At 37.5% G+C, this 23,717-nt stretch overlaps 1 protein-coding gene across 7 annotated transcripts in view; it reads right to left on the minus strand.

Annotated features, from left to right (window-relative positions):
- Positions 1 to 514: 514 nt before the first annotated feature.
- EDD1 (glycine-tRNA ligase) overlaps positions 515 to 23,717 on the minus strand; it is a 66,965-nt gene continuing 43,762 nt past the window's right edge. For 6 of the 7 annotated variants that reach the window (XM_082916429.1, XM_082916427.1, XM_082916431.1 and 3 more), the window contains 17 exons: positions 18,675 to 18,723; positions 17,975 to 18,037; positions 17,782 to 17,871; positions 17,618 to 17,704; positions 17,083 to 17,154; positions 16,916 to 16,974; positions 15,401 to 15,494; positions 14,857 to 15,075; positions 10,440 to 10,534; positions 8,273 to 8,363; positions 8,091 to 8,195; positions 7,394 to 7,432; positions 5,677 to 5,766; positions 3,992 to 4,093; positions 2,758 to 2,839; positions 2,203 to 2,288; positions 515 to 919 (listed from right to left, as the gene is read on the minus strand). In XM_082916429.1, the coding sequence (XP_082772555.1) occupies positions 821 to 919; positions 2,203 to 2,288; positions 2,758 to 2,839; positions 3,992 to 4,093; positions 5,677 to 5,766; positions 7,394 to 7,432; positions 8,091 to 8,195; positions 8,273 to 8,363; positions 10,440 to 10,534; positions 14,857 to 15,075; positions 15,401 to 15,494; positions 16,916 to 16,974; positions 17,083 to 17,154; positions 17,618 to 17,704; positions 17,782 to 17,871; positions 17,975 to 18,037; positions 18,675 to 18,723 (1,522 nt within the window). In that variant the 3' untranslated portion in view covers positions 515 to 820. The remainder of the gene's footprint in view (positions 920 to 2,202; positions 2,289 to 2,757; positions 2,840 to 3,991; positions 4,094 to 5,676; positions 5,767 to 7,393; positions 7,433 to 8,090; positions 8,196 to 8,272; positions 8,364 to 10,439; positions 10,535 to 14,856; positions 15,076 to 15,400; positions 15,495 to 16,915; positions 16,975 to 17,082; positions 17,155 to 17,617; positions 17,705 to 17,781; positions 17,872 to 17,974; positions 18,038 to 18,674; positions 18,724 to 23,717) is intronic. The other variant, XM_082916428.1, reaches the window with a different exon arrangement.

Raw genomic sequence — 23,717 nt, forward strand, 5'->3', positions numbered from 1 at the left:
CAAAATTTTATCTTTAACAAAATTAATAGAAGAAACAATAAGAATTGCTTTAATATGCAACAATAAAAATATCAACGTTGTTAATTGATATATATATATATATATATTTGATATCATTAAAAATAATTAATTGACTTAATAATTTATTAATTGAAATGATCATTTATTATACGATTAGAAATTTGAAAGAACGAAATATAATTTCTAAAATCATAGGAGGAAATTTGTATTTTAAACAAAGAAAATGTTATAGGTCTCAAATTTTCTACCAAATAAATGACCAAACATGAGTGTGGAGTCCACAAAATCGCGAACCCCACACCTATATGAAACATTTGATCATTTATTTAGTAAAAAATTTAATATCTCTAGTATTACCTAAAGTTTACTTATTTATAATTTATCCTAAAATAAAATAGCAACTTTACTTATGATCCAAAGTTTTTGTCCCCCTAACCCAAGTCGCGTAAATTAATTATTCCGATGTGCAAAATCTACAAATAAATAAGCAGAGTTAACAATACGATCATCAATTTACTAAATAAAAGAATATTATAAGTATATTATACATCACAACAAATGCTACAAAATTTACTTGAGAGAATTTGTACCAGGCTATGACCACCCAAAAAACAAACTTGAGAATTTGTACCAGGCTATGACGACCCAAAAAACAAACTTGAAAAGAGTCTTTAATATCATATCTGAACGTGTCGAGTAAAATAAGACTCACTTCCTTTAAACTTATTTTCCTCATTTCTCACTTCTAAAACAATGCCACCAAATTCTCTGGCTAAGCTATACACGAAGACGAAGAAATTTAAAAACCAGGCAAAACCGAGAGGTCTGCTATCCCTTTAGGAAGGTCTGCAATTTTCTTGAGTAGAGAAAGCCGATTCTTTCTTATTTTTTCATCTTCCTGCACATTGAAGAGTTTACACAGAAAAGTATGAGGTTCAACAAAGTTAATGTAATAAACTCTTCATACATTTCATGTTTCATTACTCGAGAAAGATAACATTTACAGATTAAAATCAAGATAACTTTTACACATTCAACCCACAAAAATTCCTCACCCAAGAACCAATAATTTTATCAAGTACTAGAACCTGACTTCGCCAACTTTAAAATAAACATTACAGAAAATGGGTTGAACTGTATTATTATTATTATTATTATGATTATTATTATTATTATTATCCATAATTTGTGGTGGTGACCTGGGAAGTGTCAAAAGGAATTTGCTGACAAAATTAAAATAATGTCGTTTGAAAGAAAAAATATCAATAATAAACCAGGTCTCAAAGGGGATTCACAAAGTCTAAACAATGTCGTTCGAAGGAAAAAATATCAATAAAAAACAAGGGTTTATTTGGTAATAAAATAGAATATGCACCTAATCGTCTCAAATTTTATGAATATAATAAAGGCCAGCGCATCATGTCAGTTTTGGGTAAAAGAAAAATGCCACTGATTAATAATGAAAAAGTTCTTTAAATTTGTATGTAGAAAATATTTCTTGTTCACTAAGCACAAAGTGTACAAGTGCAATTTTCTTGTTCCACGTCCTCTACTTTGTATTAATCTGCTGGAAATTGTGTTCATGCATATAATATGATAGTGGTGTTGGTGGTAGATAGTGGCATGTATAGAATATGATAGTGGTGTTGGTGGTAGATAGTGGTATGTATAGAATATGATAGTGGTGTTGGTTGTAGATAGTGGCATGTATAGAATATGATAATGGTGTTGGTGGTAGATAGTGGCATGTATATAATAAGATAGTGGTAGATAGTGGTAATATATAATATGTAAATGGCATATAATGGGTTATGATGATATTTGTAATATCTCCTATATAAGGAGTGTCATTTGGTCTTGTAAGATAAGAAGTTTTGAATATAACAGAAATATATTCCTTCTTCCTCATATTTTCGGAGTTCTTCTTCTTCATATTTTTTAAGTTAATCATTTCGTAAGCAGCCTCAAATGAAAAAAACTAGCAGCACGGGATGAGTGATAGAAAAAGTCTAGGTCACAGAATTGGACATAACCATCGTACGTTAGGGACTATTATAATTTTAAAACGATTATTCACCTTCAAACTAAAACCTACAAGTCCTTCTGGATTACAGGGTGTATTTGGGCATGTAAAGCAAAGAATAGTTTTCCATTCAGCAGTAAAGATGTGAAAGAACATACCACCATCACGAAAACATTATTAAAGAAGTCCTCTAGTGGTTGTGATAGTTGAACAGATGTTTCAACAAAATCCTCAACCTCGATACCTATAGAGCAGACAAAACCGTTAACAAAAGGGCAAGTTTACCAAATATTGTTGAAATATGACCAGTACAGAATAAAGAGAAACAAACACCCAAGCAAAAAAATCAATTTATCATAAAATTCAAAAAGCATCATGCTCTGCAAATTTATGAACCAATAAACAAACTATGAGGACCTTCTATTTCTGCACACCACCTTATCTCAGTTTGCACACTTTTTTTTGTTCAGATATTAACTTCCGAACAAAATCACATGGTGTGAAAATCAACTTCTGAACAAAATCTTATGATTTGGCTACATCTTTGGTTTGGAAGTTGATTTTTCAACCATCAATTTTCGTTCGAAAGTTGATTTCCAAACCATGTAGTTTTGTTTAGAAATCAACTTCTGAATGAAAAATGGTGCGTTTGTGAAAAAGTTGCGTGGAAACAGAGGCTCCCCAAACTATGGTGGACATATAATTATGGGTACCAGGATGAATTCTGCTTCTTAATGACAAGAAAGTGCTCCACAAAGCTCTCTCTTCATCTGTTTCAAATGCGGCTTCATCCACCTGTTAAGATTATTTGAGGGTGGTGTAAGAGCAAAAGATAAATATTGATCATGATAAAAAAGGAACCACACATAATATAGATACCAGAGAATGTTTAATTACATCCGATATATAGGCAAACAGAGTGATCAAATTATTTTGTTATTATTATCTATGTTATATGGATTCTTCAAAATAAATCAAAAACCTGTGTCGAATATCCAACACTTGGACAAGGGTGCGGGATATGTGTCCAATACTTTTTATTAGATACTTCTTATATATTTGTAATTAATAGTATCATTATATGTATATGTTGTATAATTGCAATAAGTAAAATGCTTTTTCGACTGTATGTTACAGATAACACAATTTTATATCACATAATAGATTTAAAATATAAAATTACAATCCTTTTTGCCCAGTCAAGTACCCTTAAATTTGAGATTTGTTGGGTCCGTCCTCTAAATATGCACTCGACCCTACACTCTTACCCAAGTCCATGTGACATTGATTATTATTATCATTTGGTGGACAAGCAATTGTAATAAGGATGGAAAGCATTTTACAAGAAAAAAAGGTTCCAAGACCTTTATTAATGTGCTACCAAACTCTTTTAAACATACCCAGTGATTAATAATGTAAGGAACCAAATGTAAAACTACATTATAATAGTAGTTTGGGTTCTACCTAAGGCTACACATACAAATTATGAAATTGCCAACCTAATGCTAGTCCTAACACTAACATTGATATGGTGAAGGTCTATCACATTCAAAGCCCTTCGATGATATGGTGCTTCATATTTGAGTACCTTGAACAGTGTATTTATTAGTTTTCAGATACATGTGACTGATATGTAAAATTTGTCAGAAAAGCATTAAAAATAAAAATAGAGAAAAAGACTATCTCGATTTGCTGAAAACAACAGCTCATGAAGTGAATTTCTTTCTCTTTCTCTTTTTGTTTTTTGAAATTTTGAAAAAACCTTTTACCACAACATGTTTAGTTGATTTGAACTTCCTACAGCATATCATTGACAAACACTGTATATTAAATTTTAGATATCAAGAAAGAAGATTAGCTGGGGGCCATTTATAAACATCAGTTCGAGCGCTTAACAATAAAACTATACCCCCAAAAAATAATTAATCAAATAAATAAGAAGAGCACCTCCATATCAACATTCACATCCTTTCCTCGAACAATTCTTGTTGGACGAGAATATGCTTCAACAACTTTTGGCAGAAGCTCACCCCTTGATAAGGCATCCATCTGCAGACAATTACTTATATGGCATTATAAATTGATACATCCATAAGCACAATCAAATTGAAAGATAAAATCTCTTAATATCCTTTTTGCAATAGAGAACTATGGAAAGAAAGAAAATCAGAGTCAAAATGAGTGCATTAATTTCCACTTTAGCATGCAAAATTGACACACCACATGAATTTTTAAAAGCCTCTAGAAAACAATATGAAACAATGCCATTTAAAAAAATAAGAAAAACTCTTTATCTTCGGACAAAAAATGTATAACCTCAACAGAAGTACTGTATCTGTAACGCTGTGTTCAGATCATGAATTTTGGTAGGGATTTGAAAAGGAAAAGGAAAAGGTGAGCGGAAAATGAATTTGGGTAGGGATTTGGAAAGAGAAAGGAAAAGGTGAGGAGAATGGAGAATCCCTCCCCTTTTCTAAACACATGCTAATGATGTGTTTGGATCATGGATTTGGGTAGGAATTTGGAAAGGAAAAGGAAAAAGGTGAGATAAATGAGAATGAAGTATAAACTAAATTTTTCTCCATTTCCTTTTTGTTTCCAAATCCCTATCCAAATCCATGATCCAAACACATCCTAAGTGTCCATGCAAACACAAAGATATTGGCTAGAAACAACCAGCAGGCTTTTGTTCCACCAATTTTCTTCATTTTAACTCTCTTCTATGATGCTTTTTAAAATACAAGATAGGAGAAAATAATTCACAAGAAAATTGGTGGAACAAAAGCCTGCTGGTTGTTTCTAGCCTTAACTCTCTTCTATGATGCTTTTTAAAATACAAGATAGGAGAAAATAATTCACAAGAAGCATAGAAGTTAGAACAAACAAAAAAAAATGACTTCATAATCTCGTCAGCCAAGAAAGCAAAAACACTAGACACGGAAGGGCCATATAAAATAAAAGAACAGACCTATGAAATCTTGAAATTTTAAGCAGGTAATCCAAGCATGTCATTCTCCAAGTAATAAACATATTAGTTAATATGTCTAGTTCTCTTCAATCTTCCTAATTTGGAAACTGGATTCCCACAATGCTTCCAGGCAGTGTCGTATTCCAACTGTTCAAAGTTGGAAACTGTCCCTTGGAACAGAGAGAATATCAGAGGTTCAAGGTTTGAGTTGATGGAGTGACTGCGGCCCTTTTATTGTAATCTAACTTACTAACCCACTAACATGCTATCATTTGCCCCCCCCCACCCCCCCAAAAAAAAAAAGAAAAGAAAAGTTGGAAGCTGTCATAACTTGCTCTACTGAAGGAGTAAGGAAATTTTTATGTATCATAGAAGTTATTCCCTCAAATTAATAGAGATGGAGATGTCTATCAGCATTTTAAAAACCATTTATCTATCTCGTCTATTTTAAAGACACTGCCATGACGGAAACATGATAAGTCCAATAAGAAATCAAAAGAGAAGGTTACTCGAGTAAGGATCAGTAAAACAAAAGAAATAAAATAGAGAGAGAGAGAGAGAGAGAATGGTAAGAATCTCACAGATCGCCAATAGCAAGATCAGTTCATAAGCTCAGTTATCCACGGTAGTTGATAAATTCTCGTAACTACTACAATTTACTTACTTTATATGCAGACTTTGCCGCTAAACAAGGCCAGTTTGCTCGCTCCGCAAGAGTCGAACGAACAACTTCAGGATTAATTCCCTTATCAACCTGTAACCAAGACATAGCCAATGTGTATAAAATCACCTCATCTTCCATCTTAGAATATTATGTGCCATCTTTATGCTTGTTCTAGGGGTTGTTTGGATATGGATATTTTCTTATTCAACCAAAATTCAGAGGAGTTTACTAAAGTAATCTTTCATTATTCATCATAACTCGGACTCAGCATGTCAAAGCTCCAATCAGCAACATAAATAGTTATTAGCTCAATAACTAAAGGAGGCACATATGGACAACCAAAATCACAGATCGGCACAAATTTGGAGAAAATCCATGATGTTTAGGGACATATTAGGATTTATCTTTTATTTTATTTTATTTAAAACTTGCTTGGAATAATAACCTCACAACATTTCATAATTCTAGTTGTAAAATATAATTAAAAGCTGCCATTACACATGCTTTCTGTCACGAGACAAAAAGCACTTGTCACGTTGGTCGTGTCAGGCTCAAAAAAATATCATTGGCTGTCCAATCTGAAGGAAAGGCAAGTACTTTTCTACTACTGATTGATTAAGAAACAAGCATATAAACATAGGACACAAATACAACATAATATGGACACGTTGACACGATAATTTCAAAAAATAAGACATGCAAGGGCACAATAACAAATATTTATATATATACAAAAAAATACTAATTTCTTCAATTTTCTACACCACAAATACATTAATATTTTTCTACTCCTATATGTTACGAAATAAGCGTGAGAATAAAGTCCTAATATCTACCTTAAAAAGCAATATTCACAAACAAACTTGAAGTTAAGCTTTAGAGTCCCTAAAACTAAAATTCCAAAAAGGAAGAAAATTAATAGGTATAAATCCACATTGCTTACATTTTAATCATAGGTTCCCAAGTTATTTTCTTCAAAATCTGTGATGTGTTCTATGTATATTGAAGCGATGGACATGTCGGCACATGATAGACATTGACACAGACACGGAATTAGAATGACACCCCCCCCCCCCCCCCCCCCAAAAAAAAAAAAAAAAAAAAAAAAAAAAAAAAAAAAAAAAAAAAAAACTTTTTTATGATTCTAATCTCTTTGCAAGTGGTCTACTTCATGGTTAGATAGAGAGATGTTAGATACAAAACCAGAGTAAAAAGCAAGCTTGAAGTACTCCATTATGAGTTCAAGTGCAAAGAAGGCTAGCTAAGCTTGAGTTGACCCACATTCAAGTTGGAAACAAATGAGAATTGAAATAAAGAAAAAATCCAGGCTAGGTTGATGTTCTCCATAAGGGAGCACGAAATGGGTTGACCAACTAGGTATATCACGGAACCTAGTTTTACCCTTCTTCCTGATTTCAAGTGTTTTTTTGCTTTAATTTTCCGCAAACTGCTTGGGAGATCCCCAGTTGCAATTACTTGACTTCAAATCTGTCCAATCTAAGGCTGCTGTTTGAAAAACTAATGCAGACATAAGAGCTTAAATATGCAGAGCAAAATCTGAAGCATTCATTAAAATGGAGGGCTTTGTTTCACGCCCCTGGTGATTATCCACCTTATTCATTGCATAAAGAAAATTTGAAAAAGAAAACCACCGTTTGACAAAAAACGCAAAGTTGTTCATAAGTCTTAACAACCCTTGATAGAAAATCATACATACCAGAAATTGCTCTAGCCTCCGGGTTACAAATTGATGTACCTATGAAAATAGAAGTAATGAGTAGATGACAATGATGCCTAATACATAAACAGGAAAATCTCAAAAGGTGGCTCAAGATCTAGTGTTCGTATTTGTCTAATATGATATATTTTACGCGGAGTTAAATACAATTAAGATGCATTGAAGAAAACAAGATTTAATCAGACACAAGTTGCAATCCAATCAGACTAAGTTCCCAGCATCACATATTGATCATCCAACAGAATATGGAAAGGTTATGTAGTGCTGCTACCGCAGTGTAAAATGTCTATGCAATTACGATGTTGAACATGGTGCTTGGTAGCAGTAGTAATAGGAAAAGTCAATGTAAAAACTCTTCAATGCTCTATTTGGTTCACTAGAATGAGATGGAATGGAATGGAATGGTCATTCCTTGAACTCCCCTATGGAATAATCATTCCCATACAATGGTGAACGATGATTATGTTTGCAGTACATTTTTCATTATTTTTTTAGTCAACCAAACATGGTAATGGACATTTTGATGGAATAATCATTCCATTCTACTTCAGTCCGCTGAACAAAACTCTACCTAAATGGCTTGACACAACTCAATAGAGGCTCAAATTTCAACAGCTCAAATATAAATATGACAGTCTACGAACTTTCTAAATGAATACAAGAGAGAGGAGATTACATCATCAATTGCTCTGGCATCCATTTTTATGGGTTGGACAGCAGCAGCAAGTTCCAAAGCTTGTCTTAAATCCAAATTTCTGTTGTTTTCCACCAACACTTGAACCTACACCAAATTAAGGTACCATTATGTTGATGCCATCAAATGAGATTGAAAAAGTTTTTAATGCTCATAAGACATACAAGACCATAAGAGATTCTCCGCAGGCCAAATGGGTCATTAGTGGAGCTTGGCTGGCAACCAGCTCCAAACAAGCCAACAAGGCTATCTAACCTGCAGAACGTATAACATAATATGAAACCATTCAATCAACCATTCTAGATGAAAAAGAATATAGGTGTAATAACGATTAACGATAAAGAAAGACTGACTAATCAAGAAGATAAAACTCATATTTTATATGTAGGTTTGACCCCAAAAGAACCATGTATATGCTACGTTTTTTTTTTTTATAAATATAGGATAAAAATAGATGGCAAGTACGTGTCACCCAATACTAAAGGTATGTCAGGTATTATATATAGAAGGAAAACTTACAATTATAAACCATCCATCCCCAAGTCTAAATTCTCCCAAAATCCACCAAAATAGAAGGAACCATAAAATTTCTCTTCAAGCCAAAAATGTATGCAGTGAAGCAAAGCTAACTTGATCCTCTAATCATCATCTCCGCATCCTCAAACATACACCAACTCCTCTCCCTCCATCAAGGTTTTAAAAAGCAGCCGCAACCGTTACGTAACGCCGTTACGTAACGGTTTTGGAGGTTACCGCCACCCGTTACGGCCACTTTTGCAGTGTGATTGAGATTCACAGGTGTATCGGTCGTAGCGGCTGCCGTAGCGGTCGTAACGGTGCCGTAACAGCCGTAACAGCCTGTTACGCACCGTTACGTAACGGTTCCAAACTGTTTCTTCCGAAAAAACACACAAAAAAAAGCTGAAAATGGGGAAAGAGAGATAGAGAGAAGAGAGAAGATAAAGAGAGAAAATGGAGGTGCAAGAGATAGAGAGAGAAAAGGGAAGATGAAGAACATGTTATTGATTGTTGAAACTATAAGACCTATGCTATTCTATTCAGCTGCTATCACTAAACCATTTTGTTTGTGTGTGTCTATCTATATATTGTTTGAAAATAATAATAATAATAAGTGTGGTTATTATCTATTTGGTTTGGTTAAAATATGTATATATATATATATATATTTAGGCTCTTATTTATTCTCTTACTTTTGTCATTATTTATCTTATATATAATAGTTAGTGATTGATTTTTTATATAATATAAAGTCATTAATTATTAAAATAAAATGTAAAAAACTCAGTTTATAGTGATTTAAAAATATGAAATATATTACATCATACTTAAAAATTTACAAAAATTGATCAATATTTATTTTTAACCCAATAAATATGATCATGGAAAAAAAAAATATGCGTATCGGTAAGTTTTTTTCAAATTGTGCAAAAAATAAAAAAATTCACGGTTCCGGTTACCGCAACCATTACACTACGGCCTTTACACCCCGCAACTGCAACCGCGTCACCGCCACCGTTACGGCGACTGCAACCGCTTTTCAGAACCTTGCCCTCCATACAAACCATATTGAACACATGGGTTACACCATCCAAGCCTTGCACACCCTCTTTAAATGACATCCACGAGGCCAACATTGACATAACTGACTAATTAATTCTGGCATGACAGCCACAAGGCAAGGTGGGAAAACCCCCCACCTAAAGTAGGGCCTGGGACAAGGGTGGGGAGTGGGACACCCGCAAAATATCCACCTGTTGCCATCCCCATCCACAAGTATTGGCAACATCATGATGCAACGAAAGACGATTCACCAAAAAAACCACCTTTGAAGGGTCCTAGGCCTCCAAATAGTCTTCCACAAGAAAGAAGAGTCCACAATGCCAAAACAATACGACTTGGCTACAAATTCCCCATTCACTTCCAAATGGTAACATATTAAGGGAGTTCTATATACAAGTAATATATTAAACTTGAATTGCCCAATATGTTTGCTAGGTACATGTTCAATGCAAATGTTGGACACAAATCCCACATCTTTGCACAAGTGTCATGTGCCACACATGGGTGCTACACACATTTAAAACAATCCATGTAACATAGCTCTTAGTTTTAAAAATCCTTACCTTATTCAAAGAAAAAAAAAACACAAAATAAATTCTGCATGACTGCAAGATTTGTATCAAGGAACACTAGGTAGAAGCATTTTTTAAGTAATCTCTACACAAATTTAGCTATCCAATGAGGAACATTTCTCAAAGAGTAGATTTGTGGCAATATAAGATGAAAAATAACTTGTAAATTCTATTTGACCTGTCAGCAATTGCCAATATAGTCCCCGCATCAGTTTTTGGAAGTGTATCTCCAGAAAATCTCGGAAGTGTGATCTCAAGCAATGCCTCTGAAATCTGCAACATGTGGAACACAAGAACAATGCTGAGATACTAAAGGAATTGAAACAAAAATGTTAAAAAAAGGACTGCACTACAGCATGGTAATAAACAACCTAGACAGGACTCATATATGAATTCCACAGGTCAGAGTGAAAAAGGGAGAGGTCTGTGATGATTGCTGCGTCTGGTTTGGTTAGAGGCTTGGTCAGGCTCTTCCTCTAATTCTCTCTCTCTCTCTCTCTCTCCCTCTCTCTCTCTTATTTTTTTCTTTTAACTTGGGCAGTGCCTCCTTGGCACCATCTTTAATCTTTTCTTTTCTTTTTATATATATACACTAAATCAAACATATATATGAAATACAGAGGAGAAAAAAATGCTACAAGTGTTACCATGATTTATCAATACCATAGAAAATCCACAAACCATATCTTGTGATCTGTTAGCATCCTGTTAGCATTTTGATATATTTTCTTCAATCCCGCTAGGTAGCTTGAAAACTTGTGGCTAAAATGGCTTGAGGTGCCAAAACTACGTCGTTTTGGCACCTTTTTTGTTTTGTTTTTTTTCCTTTTCGTCTTCCTTTCCGACTTTTCTATCTGTTTTCTCTCTGATAGAGAGGAGGAAGAAGGAGAAAAGAGGGAGGAAGAGAGAAGAAAGAGAGAAGAGGGTGGAGGAACAAAGAGAGAAAGACAAGAGGGGAGAACAGAGAGAGAGAGAGAGCCATCACCGTCGTCCATCGCCATCACCGTCGCAAACCCCTCCACCCACCGGTGTCGCCATCACTATCGCCCATCGCGACCCTCCTATGTGTGTATACACAGATCTGTTTATATCTCTCTCTCTGTTCCCCCTCTGTTCTTTTCATCTTCTCTCTTCCTCCCTCTTCTCTCTGTTCCTCCTCTCTTTCTTCCCCTCTCTTCTTTTGTTGTCATCTTTCTGGATTTGCATAGACCTTTTTATTGGATATGATCATCAATGAAAGCTGTTAGAATTTCCCATCTTTACCTTCACCTACTCCACTACACACTCCACTTCACCTACCTCCACTTCACCACACACTCCACTTCACCTAACCCACTATCACCTCCACTACACCTACTACCACATTTTCTTCTATATATAGATTGTATAGGAATTGTAATTAATCAATCTTGTAATACAACAATCTTGTAACATCACTCAATAATACATAAATTTTTACATGGTATCAGAGCAAGCTTAAGAAGCTAGTACTTCTGCTTCCCCGGCGGGCGGCAGCCTCGCCTTGGCCGCCCGCCGGACCTCTACACACTAACCGTCTCTCATCTCTCTCTCTTTCTCTTACTCAAATTTCTGTCTCTCCTTCAATCTTGCGTCAGCTACGGAGGAGCGTCGAACCTGTCAAGCGTGTATTCATCAAGATCCGTGGGCGATAGTTTCTTGTCGGCAGACTCGTCCTTGCGAGGCTCTTCCATTCTTCATCCTTTTCTTCTTGTTCACCGGATTTTTTAAGTTCACCGGACTTCTCAAGTTCAACCTCCAGATCCTTTGATGGGTCAAGTTCAGTATCCGTTTGCATTTTTGCAGTCGGATCCCTTGAGTCGGATCCCTTGAGGTCATTATCCGATGTTTCCATGGTGTTGCCGGCATTTGTTTCTTCTGCAGATTCTGTATCTGTTGTATGCACTGCAGCATCATTCTTGTTGCCACAACTTTCTTGATTGCTTGGTGGAGTTCGAGGATGTCTAAGATTTGCATCATACCGCAAAGGTGCTGGAGGTGGTCTATAAGTGTAGGGAATTGAAGTTTCCAGATTTGTGTCGACTAAGAGCCCAGTAGAAAGTGCAGAGACTGTGCCATGGTGAGCTGACAAAGGCTCGTGCTTCTGCTCAACACTCTTGATGACACCAACATCCACCCAACATCCCACTCAGACCATCATCCTCTTCTCTTATTTTAAAATATCTCTATATATATATATCTATGTTTATTTTATTATATTGCACACACCATCATCTTTTCTTTATTTAATCAAACCCACTCAGATTGTCTTCACCTTTCTTTTATTTATACATAATTATCATGTTTTTTTCTATTCCACCCATGTGGGCTTGTCTCCCATTATTATTATTATTATTATTATTATTATTATTATTATTAAAAAAAAAAAAAAAAAAAAAAAAAAAAAAAGGCAGACGACGAACTTGCACAATACACTCATTTTATTCATCTCGGGATCAACCCCGATCACCATTTTCCAACATATAAAAAAAAAAAAAAAAAAAAAAAAAAAAACAAAAACAAAAACAAAAACAAAAACAACCACATCCACAGTGGGATTTTTTCCTTCTCTACTCTGCAGCCGGTCTTTTCTTCTTGCCCCCGTCCTGGGCAGCCCTTGCCGGTGTTGCCTCCGTGTTTCCCACTCCACTGGGCACGATCACTCCCCCATACTCCTCCACTGCAGCATATGGCGGCCCTCCAAATCGGAACATCACGGTGGCTTTCCGCTTCAGCTCCTTGTTTTCTGCTCTTAGCACGCTTATCTCTGCTCGCGCATCCTTATACATGCGTTGGAGCAGAGACAGCTGGGAGTTTAAATGCTGCACTTCATTTGTCCTACTCTGCAGCCGGTTCGACAAATTTGTGACCGCCGTCATACTTTCCACACATGCCTTCAAAGTATACTGATTGGCCTCCACATCCGACAGCACTGCCATTCTTTGCTCCACAGACCGCATCGGAAAGTTCAACGGAGTATACTCCGGGGCGCTTGGTTGAGTTTCCAGTGCCACCGCACCAGTTCTCTCTCTCGTTGACTCATTGAGGTCGGGAAAGAGGGTGAGCAGCCCGCGGGAAGACGATGAAGCCATTTTCTGGGCAACAAAGTGTTACAGACTATTTTCTGGGCAACAGAGTATTACAGACTCTCTCTCAGCAAACGGAACTATCTTTCTCAGCAACACGAAGGATTTTTCAGAGGTTTCTCTCAGTTTTTTTCTCTGCCTCAGCCTCTGCCTTCGTCTTGGTTATATAGCCAAGGCAGACACGCGCATCGCGCGACGCCAGCCGACAAAACGGGCACGCAAGCCAAGACGCCCACGTGCCTCGCCATCATGTTCGGCACACCTTTTGATGAATTGGGCACGCCTTTTGATGGCACGCCTTTTTATGGATTGGGCACGCCTTTTGATGGCACGCCTTTTTGAAAAATTGAGCGCACCTTTTGAGGATGCGATTTTTTATGGGTCCGACAAGACTCTGTAAACTGTCCCGACATTGATTCCGGTTAGCTCCTTTATGGGTCCGACAAGACTCTGTAAACTGTCCCGACATTGATTCCGGTTAGTTTCTACAAGGGTCCAGCAAGACTCCGTAAACTGTCACAACATTGTCTTCTACAACGGTCCGACATGACCCCATAAACTGTCTTCTACAACGGTCCGACATGACCCCATAAACTGTCTTCTACAAACGGTCCGACATGACCCCATAAACTGTCTTCTACAACGGTCCGACATGACCCCATAAACTGTCTTCTACATCGGTCCGCCATGACCCCATAAACTGTCTTCTACATCGATCTGACACCCCATACAGTGTCTTCACCAACGGTCTGACACGACCATACAGTGTCTCCTATCCTTTTTTATTTTTATGTATTTTCTTGTTTTGTTACTCTCTCCAAACTCAAGTTGGTTAGTTTCTCTCCTCCTTGAGTTTGCGGGGGGCTGTTAGAATTTCCCATCTTTACCTTCACCTACTCCACTACACACTCCACTTCACCTACCTCCACTTCACCACACACTCCACTTCACCTAACCCACTATCACCTCCACTACACCTACTACCACATTTTCTTCTATATATAGATTGTATAGGAATTGTAATTAATCAATCTTGTAATACAACAATCTTGTAACATCACTCAATAATACATAAATTTTTACAAAAGCCTTTGAAATCATTGGATTTATATTGATCGTCAATTGAGTTCCTCCTTCTCCCTTCCTCCCTCTTCTCTCTATTCCCCCTCTCTTTTTTCTCTCGCCTCTCTGTTTCAAAGAGAGAAGCGGGGGGGGGGGGGGGGGGGGGGAATAAGCCAAAATGACGTCGTTTTGGCATTCAGGCCACTCGAGCCGCCAAAATTTCAAGCTACGAAGCAATTTCTATTTTCTTTCACTGACGAAAAAGGAGAGTCATCCCCAAGGCAAAGGTAGGATAAGTACTGCCTAATCCTAGCCAGTTAATGCTTAACCTTGATGTGTTAGACTAGGTAATGCTTAAGAAAGGTCCGTGGTAAACATGAATTAACATACATAAGAATTGAAATAATATAATGTTTTGTATCTGTTTACCTCCTCTGAATAGCCATCTCTAAGGGCATAATGCCGGGCCATTATCCCTGAGAGGGAAGTAAATTCTGTAACAACAGCAGTAGCAAGATCTGACATGGCCAGTGAAGCAGCCTCCTCAACAATATGCAGCTTATCTTCACTAATACCAAGAGCCAAGCCAATTTGGGTAACTGTATTTTGAACACGTTTCATCTTGTCCAGCATTGATCCTAGCTTCTCCTGTTTAATTTTCCCATTATTGCAACATAAAGCTATTAATAGAGATCAAAGGGTATTTGTTTAAGCAAGAAAACATATGATGTTAAACCACAAATAGGCCAGTCACTACCATCAGCAATTATTTTGCAAAGACATGGCATATTACTTATGTTAAAAAATAAAAAATAAAAAAAAAGAAGCTATAATTATGTCTCGCTTAAGTCATTGTATCGCCTCTTATTTCCCTTAGATATCAAATGAGAACCAGAAGTGCAAATTCACCTAATCACAACCCCTTCATGCGTTGGCAAAACATGCAAACCACTTATAAAATGAAAATACATACATGAAAAAGAATCCCATTCAGTTGATTTCGAAATTCTGAAATTTTTCTGCGAGTGTCCATCTCATAGAAAAACTTAGCATCTTCATATCGAGCTCTGCACAAAATAATTGAATTATTCCATTTAGACTGTGAAACCTAGAAAAAGAACAAAAATAAAACCATAAAAGATGGCATAATATCGAAATTTTAGAACCAAAGAGTCAATCCAACACATACAAATAAGAAGTGAAAGTAAATGGGCTCTGATGTGAATTTAACTTTTTTTATTTTTTTTTTATTTTTTTGAGCAGTGATGTGAATTTAACTTTATATCTAAGTCATCAATTGAAATTTGTTATCGCAGATTCACTTTCAACTCAAGAAGGAAGAAATCTATACTAAGAAGCATGGACATGGACACAAGACATGGCACATACATGACAACATGACAATTTTGAAACATGCAAGACATGACACAGGAGGACATGCACAAAACACATAGCCCTTGACTAATCAGGAAAAAAAAAATGAATATATTTAATTTAACTAAGCATATAGCTCTTAACTAATCAGAATAAATATAGCTGACCCCACTTGATTGGTACACAAGACTTAGTTTGGTTTGGATGTCCTCTCTCCCTGTGCTTTCCCTTTCTAGACTATGACAGGGACTACGTGGATAGGATGTTTGTTGCAGGTTGGAGGAAGCTGATTTGGGTTTAATTTAGATTTGGGTAGTATTTTTAGGATTTCTGTTTTGTACTTTGTGTTTCCAAGCATGCTAAGATCTAATTATAATTTATAAATAGAAGTTAATCATTATTAATCTCTCTCTCTCTCTCTCTCTCTCTCTCTCTCTCCTTATTTGTCCTCTCTCCTTCTTTAGTTTGTTTGTTAGCCTACATTATAGCGGTGGGAGATACAAGAAAGAAAACAAAAATTGAATGTAGCTTCATATAACCTGAATGTGTAATATCTATATGCCACAATGTTTGATACAAGAAGCTAATTTTGTGAATCAGCAATTCCTATGTCGTTTGCAGCAATTTGCTGGAGAAGCATGGGTCTGGATGCAAATGGGTCCAATACTAGCATGTGTTTGATTCCTAATACTATCTAACTGTATATAGTTATGTAATACACACACACACACACCCCTACACATGCAAATACATATAAATATTACTTTTTTGGTTTTTCTTCTCTGTAATTTTTGTTTCAAAATTAAATTGTCATCATTTCACTAAATTGCACTTAAACTTCTTCACTTTAGGACATTTAATTGTTTCAATTATTGATTGTTCACTCATGTATCCTTTTTGTTTTTCTCTTCATCTGTTTTTGTGAAATATAAAGTGGGAATTTACATAGCATGTCAGTTTTGGAAGGATTTGACACAGTGGAATAACTGTATGAGGAGGGAATTGGTTAGTGGAAGAAGGGCAGGGTAGTTTTTAAGTATAGCGCAAACATGTAGTGTGAAGTTCAGCAATCAATTGTATGCACAAAAAGTAAACGGCCAAGTTCAGCAATGACCTGAGTACAGCTTCATTTCCTTTCTTCACTACCATCTCATTAATTGCTCCATTTGCAACCTAAAAGGAAACCAAATGTCAACTGACGAGCTAAAAAAATAAACAACCTTTCACTTTTAAGATCAGCACCTAACTACAAAGCACATGTAGATTGGAAGCATAACTCACAGCAATGAAGTATGGCAACAGCTTTCCATCCTCATCAGTTATGGCAAAATACTTCTGGTGCTTCTGCATAACCTGCATCATTAGCAAGCATTATCAAATTTTGGCAGTATAGGTGTAGACTAGTAACGCTAATTCACAAGTATCAGATCAGATAGATGATGTTGCTCGAGGCATTGCAACAACATGGAAGGGGTTTAATCATCAAGTCCATCTCTTTATTTTATCTTTTCTTTGTTTAACTTTTACCATACAAAGTTTTAAACAAAATACAAGCTTGTTAATCTTTCTTTTTAGTATAATTTTGGACAATGCATATTTCCTCAAATATTGCAGATCTTTGAAAGGACTTAGATCCAATAAACAATTTGATAAAATATTCAAGATCAGAGTGTTGCAAGTACAGTTTCTACCGCATCAATTGACAGAAATTTAAGGCATCCAGTCACACAATTGGCTAAAAAGTTCATATCTGCTTTGCAACAGAACACAAAACAGGGAAACACAGTTAAAAGTCCTTGCAAATTGAAAATCATACCATTATTAATAGATCTTTTGGAAGCTCTAAGAATGACTCGTTAAACTTCCCCAGTACTGGAACAGGTGCCTCAACAAGATTTGCAACCTAAATTTCATAAGGGCAGATATTTTATCATTCTAGATGATAACAAAAACCACAAAAGCCAAAAACAAATATATTACCTCATCAAGTAACACACTTTGTACAACAATACATCCATTAACACCTTTTGCTAAAGCATTGGAGCGTTCCAAAATTGTTCTCTTGCGTTGCTGTAAAGGAAAACATTTTCTTTAGATATTAGGATTTTCTGCTTGACTAGGCTAATTCTCAAAATGAGAAGAAACAAGCAAGAATCAATAGCATAGTTTATACCTCAATTTCAACAGAAATTCCAGCCTGCAGCATTATTTTGGAATAAGATTCTGCACTTTCAATCTGGGAAAAGAATTTGTACCAGATATTTTGTATGGATTAGTTCAAGACAGTAACCAACCACGCACTATAAAAGTTTGTACTAATGACATGGAATTATGAATGTATATTATGATATTAACAAATTCACAGCGTCGAAGGAAAGATGTCACCAAATGAGGGTGTCGGACAATGAAATCCCTGAAAGCCACATGATGCAGAACGGCTATGAAGGCGGAGTTCATTCAACTATCTATTCAATCTAAAACCGGAGTGTATAGAGGATTGATCCAAAAGAGAATATCAAAAGTTACAAAGAAGAATAAGAAGAGAGAAGAATACAATGGCCAAAACCCTAATCTCACAAAAACGCCACAGCCTTTAACTCAATATCATTATCTCAAAGCTAACCTAAAACTATTACATAAAACCATATATATAGGCAATATAGGAAACCCTAATTAAAAATAGGAAACTAAATCATAACATTATCTGAAAACCTAATCTCTAATAAAATAAGTAACTAAATATATCCTAATTAAATTAACAATAAAAATAAATAAACATAAATGTAAAATTACAAAGTAAATAAAATTGCCATGTCACACTAACTAGTACAAGAAACAAAATATTTTGAAGGTTCATGTTAATATGGACATACCTTTACAGTAGCTGAAGGAGTATTCCGAAGACCATAAGATAGGTTTCCACTACAACATAATATTAGAAAATGAAGTTTTAATTATCAATGGGGAGAAAAACACTAACAGGAAACCACAACGAATACAAATACATTTTGGTCATATGCCTTAACAATCATTATTCATTAGCATAAATCAAACATATAAAAGGTAAAAACTAGCCATATTAAGTTAGTTAAATGATTCAACTACAACCTACGAGATTTATTAACGCTAAGACAATAGTTGATTAAGAATTCCTGTCTGACATGCAGTTTACAATCTATTTTATCTTTGAGAACTAACCTAAATGCTACAACCAAGGTTGCAATTGTGAATGTTACAAGGAAAATGCATAAGATCCCTAAAATATCACCCCAGGGCTTACACAAACAATAATTTAAACTTTGTTTCTGCTAACTGTTGTTCCAGCACAAAGAAACAACTGTAATAACAACAAATAAATCCTTAAAATTGTACTACTAGATAACACAAACATAGGAGGGAATATCCTATAAAAACATATAAAAGCACACACAACTGCACATCAACAGGTATGCATGCACACAGACACATTTAAGACACATGATTCTATTCACCCAAAAAAAAGACACATGATTCCTCGTCCAAACAGACAAGAGCAAACTGCACTCTCAAAGAAACTGTTAAAACCTACCATCACCTACTCCACCTACTACACCTACCACCACCTACTACCACCTACTACACACCTACCACTACCACTACCACCTACTACCACCTACTCCACTACATCTCCTATATAAGGAGCCCCTCACCATTTGTAATATACAACATTCAATCAATCAATAATACATCAGTTTTTTTACTTGGTATCAGAGCAAGGTTAAAGATCTTGGTGTTCTTCGCCTTCCGGCGGGCGGCAACCTTGCCTTGACCGCCCGCCGGATCTCAACCAATTCAAACCTTCCTCTCCCTCTTGAGTCTTGGCCGAAAGGTGTTTGAGAAACTCGTAGGTAGTGATCATGGTGGTTGCTGACATTGACATGTAAGCCCAGCGAGGTCCAAGTCCTCTGTAACAAGCCATCCATCCACCTTCTCTTACCAAATTCCGAACAGTTTGTCGCATTGTTGGTACCCCTTTACGCCCATTATTATTCTCATCTCCATCCAAAACCTGTAACCTTGTCTTGATTGTATCAAGTGGCATCGTAATCAAAGCCGAAACCCCACCTGCCATGGCTGCACTCACCCCCTGAACTGCCATTACAGTCTTCGAATCTGGTCTAAAACTGTTCCCACCATTCTCATTCCTGCACGAGTCTTTCTTGCAAAGATAACATCCAATTCCACCCCAAACAAGCCTCTGCGCAACAGAGTAGGATGCTCACCAAACTGCATTTGAAGGATCATAAGTCAGTATTGAAATCCCAAATCCTCTATACAGACCCCTCGGTCCATCCGTATTCAGAATCTTTCTAAACGCATCGAATCCACCAAATCCTTCTACACCTCACCCAGAGGCCTCACCCTCTTCACTCGATCATGGCTTCCCCTTTCCAGCTCCCCTCCACGTGGCGTCATTCTGATGGTCCACAGCTACGGCAACGACATCAGCTGGACATTCCAGTCCACCCCAATCTTCCTCGCCCAACATGGATTCGCCTGCTTCGCCCTAGTTCTCGAAGGCCATGGCCAGTCCAACGGCCTCACAGCCTTCCTCCCCGATGTCGATCTCGTCGTCGATGATGTTAAAACCTATCACCTACTTCACCCACTAAATCTAACCCACTACACCACTACCACCTCACCTACTTCACCCACTAAACCTAACCCACTACACCACTACCACCTCACCTACTCCACTAAACCTAACCCACTACACCACTACCACCTCACCTACTCCACTAAACCCACTACACCACTACCACCTCCACTTCACCTACTCCACCTACCACCTCCACTTTACCTACTCCATCTACCACCTACTACCACCTACTCTTCTATATATAGGAATCATTGTAGCATTCAATAATTAAAACAATTACAAACATCAATCAATAATACAATTCTCTTTTTCTCTTTATACATTAAATTTCTACATGGTATCAGAGCAAGGTTAAGCACTTAGTATTTTTCACTTCACCGGCGGGCGGCAACCTCGCCTTGGCCGTCCGCCGGACCTCAACCTAATCTGCTAAAATTTTTCTACACATACCTTGAAATTTCCTTTCTGAGTGCACTACTGTTCAGTCGCCGGAGACCACCACCGCTTGCACGTCGATGTCCCTTTGCCAAAGCTCCGTCGCGACACCGGCCTTCCTTGCGTCTGGTTTCAATCCCCTGCTATTCCAAGCCACAAAATAGGGCACGACTTTTGAGGGCTCGATATCTATATCCATGTATATCTTTTGGGCAGTCTATATACACACTCATACAATGTCTTATACACCGGTAACATGGTACAAGGGCCCAACCCTTCTTGATGCCCTCGATATGATTACAGAGCCCAAGAGGCCATCAGACAAGCCTCTTCGTCTCCCACTTCAGGAAGTCTACAAGATTGGCGGTATTGGTAATTTGGCCCACTTTTTTGATCAACACCAGCATATAGTTTCAAAGAGATAACTATATTATATAATTTTTTCTATTTTAAAATATTTTTCCACCGTCCAAACCTTTTTTTTTTATCTTATATATATAAAAAATTGGATGGAACTCACGTGGGTGCTACTTTTTCTTTTTCTTCTTTCCACAGCCCAACTTTTCCTTGAACCTCAATTTTTTATTATTAAAAATAAAAAAATAAAAAAAAATTCATTCCATCTAATTTTTCTGCTAAGTCTTGTACCTTCAAGCCATTCGGATTTGCACAATACACTCATTTTATTTCTATCGGGATTTCGCCCTGATCACAATTTTACATCAAAAAAAAAAAAAAAAAAACAACAAAAAAAAACCCAAACAACCACATCCACAGGCGGGATTTTTCTTCTCTACTCTGCCGCCGGTCTCTTCTTCTTGCCTCCGTTCTGAGCGGCCCTTGCCGGTGCTGCCTCCGTGTTTTCCACGCCGCCCAGCACGTTCACTCCCCCATACTCCTCCACTGCAGCATATGGCGGACCTCCAAATCGGAACATCACGGTGGCCTTCCGCTTCAGCTCCTTATTTTCCGCCTTTAGCACACTTATCTCTGCTCGCGCATCCTTATACATGCACTGGAGCAGAGCCAGTTGAGCGTTTAACTGCTGCACCTCATTTGTCCTACTCTGCAGCCGGTGCGACAAGTTTGTGACCGCAGTCATGGTTTCCACACATGACTTCAATGTATACTGATTGGCCTCAATATCCGTTTGCACTGCCATTTTTTGCTCCACCGACCGCATCGGAAAGTTCAACGGAGCAAAACCAGAGGTGTTTGGTTGAGGTTCATGGGCCACCGCACCTGTTATCTCTCCTGTTGACTCATTGAGGTCGGGAAAGAGAGTGAGCAGACCACGGGAAGATGAGGCCATGTTCTGGGTAGCTGAACGGGAAGAAGAGGCCATGTTTTTTGGGTTGCTGAGTGTTTCCGAGAAGGGTTGGATACAGAGTATTTACAGATTGTTTCAGAATGACAAGTTCAGAGGTTTCAGTCTGGTTTGGTTTCCTCCGCCTCCGCATTGGTTTATATTGACACTGACGACGCGGCCGACACGCCGCTCTGTCGCTCACGTGCCTCGCCGCATCTCCGGCTCACCTTTTGATGGCTCGACGCTTTCTGTCGGGCACGACTTTTGATGAAGTGGGCGCGCCTTTTGAGGGCGCAACTTTTGATGGCACGCCTTTTTATGGATTGGGCACGCATTTTGATGGCACGTTTTTTTATGGATTGGGCACGCCTTTTGATGGCACGCCTTTTGAAAAATTGGGCACGCCTTTTGAGGGTGCGACTTTTTAGGAGTCCGACAAGACTCTGTAAACTGTCCCGACATTGATTCCGGTTAGCTCCTTCAGGGGTCCGACAAGACTCTGTAAACTGTCCCGACATTGATTCCGGTTAGCTCCTTTATGGGTCCGACAAGACTCTGTAAACTGTCCCGATATTGATTCCGATTAGCTCCTTCATAGGTCCGACAAGACTCTGTAAACTGTCCCGACATAGATTCCGGTTAGTTTCTACAAGGGTCCAGCAAAACTCCGTAAACTGTCTTCTACAACGGTCCGACATGACCCCATAAACTGTCTTCTACATCGGTCCGACACGAGCCAGTGTCTTCTACATCGGTCTTCTACAACGGTCTGACACGACCATACAGTGTCTTCTATCCTCTTTTATTTTTTATGTATTTTCTTGTTTTGTTACTCTCTCCAAACTCAAGTTGGTTAGTTCCTATCCCCCTTGAGTTTGCGGGGGACTGTTAAAACCTATCACCTACTTCACCCACTAAACCTAACCCACTACACCACTACCACCTCACCTACTCCACTAAACCTAACCCACTACACCACTACCACCTCACCTACTCCACTAAACCCACTACACCACTACCACCTCCACTTCACCTACTCCACCTACCACCTCCACTTTACCTACTCCATCTACCACCTACTACCACCTACTCTTCTATATATAGGAATCATTGTAGCATTCAATAATTAAAACAATTACAAACATCAATCAATAATACAATTCTCTTTTTCTCTTTATACATTAAATTTCTACAGATGACTGTCTCAATTTCTTCAAATTCATCACTACCCAAAACCTCACCAAGAAAGACATCTTTGCACTCCTCTCTCTCGCCCCTTTCCTTTCGGCGATGGCACCTAGGCAGTATGGTTGGACAGGGTTACAGGAAGGGTTTGTCTGTCAATCTCGGCAAAAAGGGTTGCCCCGTGATGGTGACAGCAAATCACAAGGGCTCTTTCTCTCTCCTTCCTTTTCTTTTTTAATCACACCCTACCAAACGAATCTCAAGGATATCTCCAAGTGGTCTGCGAAGAAGATATTACATTCTCCAAGTGGTCTCACTTTTTATTTTTTTATTACTATTATTATTATA

The sequence above is a fragment of the Camellia sinensis genome, chromosome 2, assembly GCF_055761805.1.
Source record: "Camellia sinensis isolate YWXY chromosome 2, ASM5576180v1, whole genome shotgun sequence".
In the NCBI taxonomy this organism is placed as follows: Eukaryota; Viridiplantae; Streptophyta; class Magnoliopsida; order Ericales; family Theaceae; genus Camellia; species Camellia sinensis.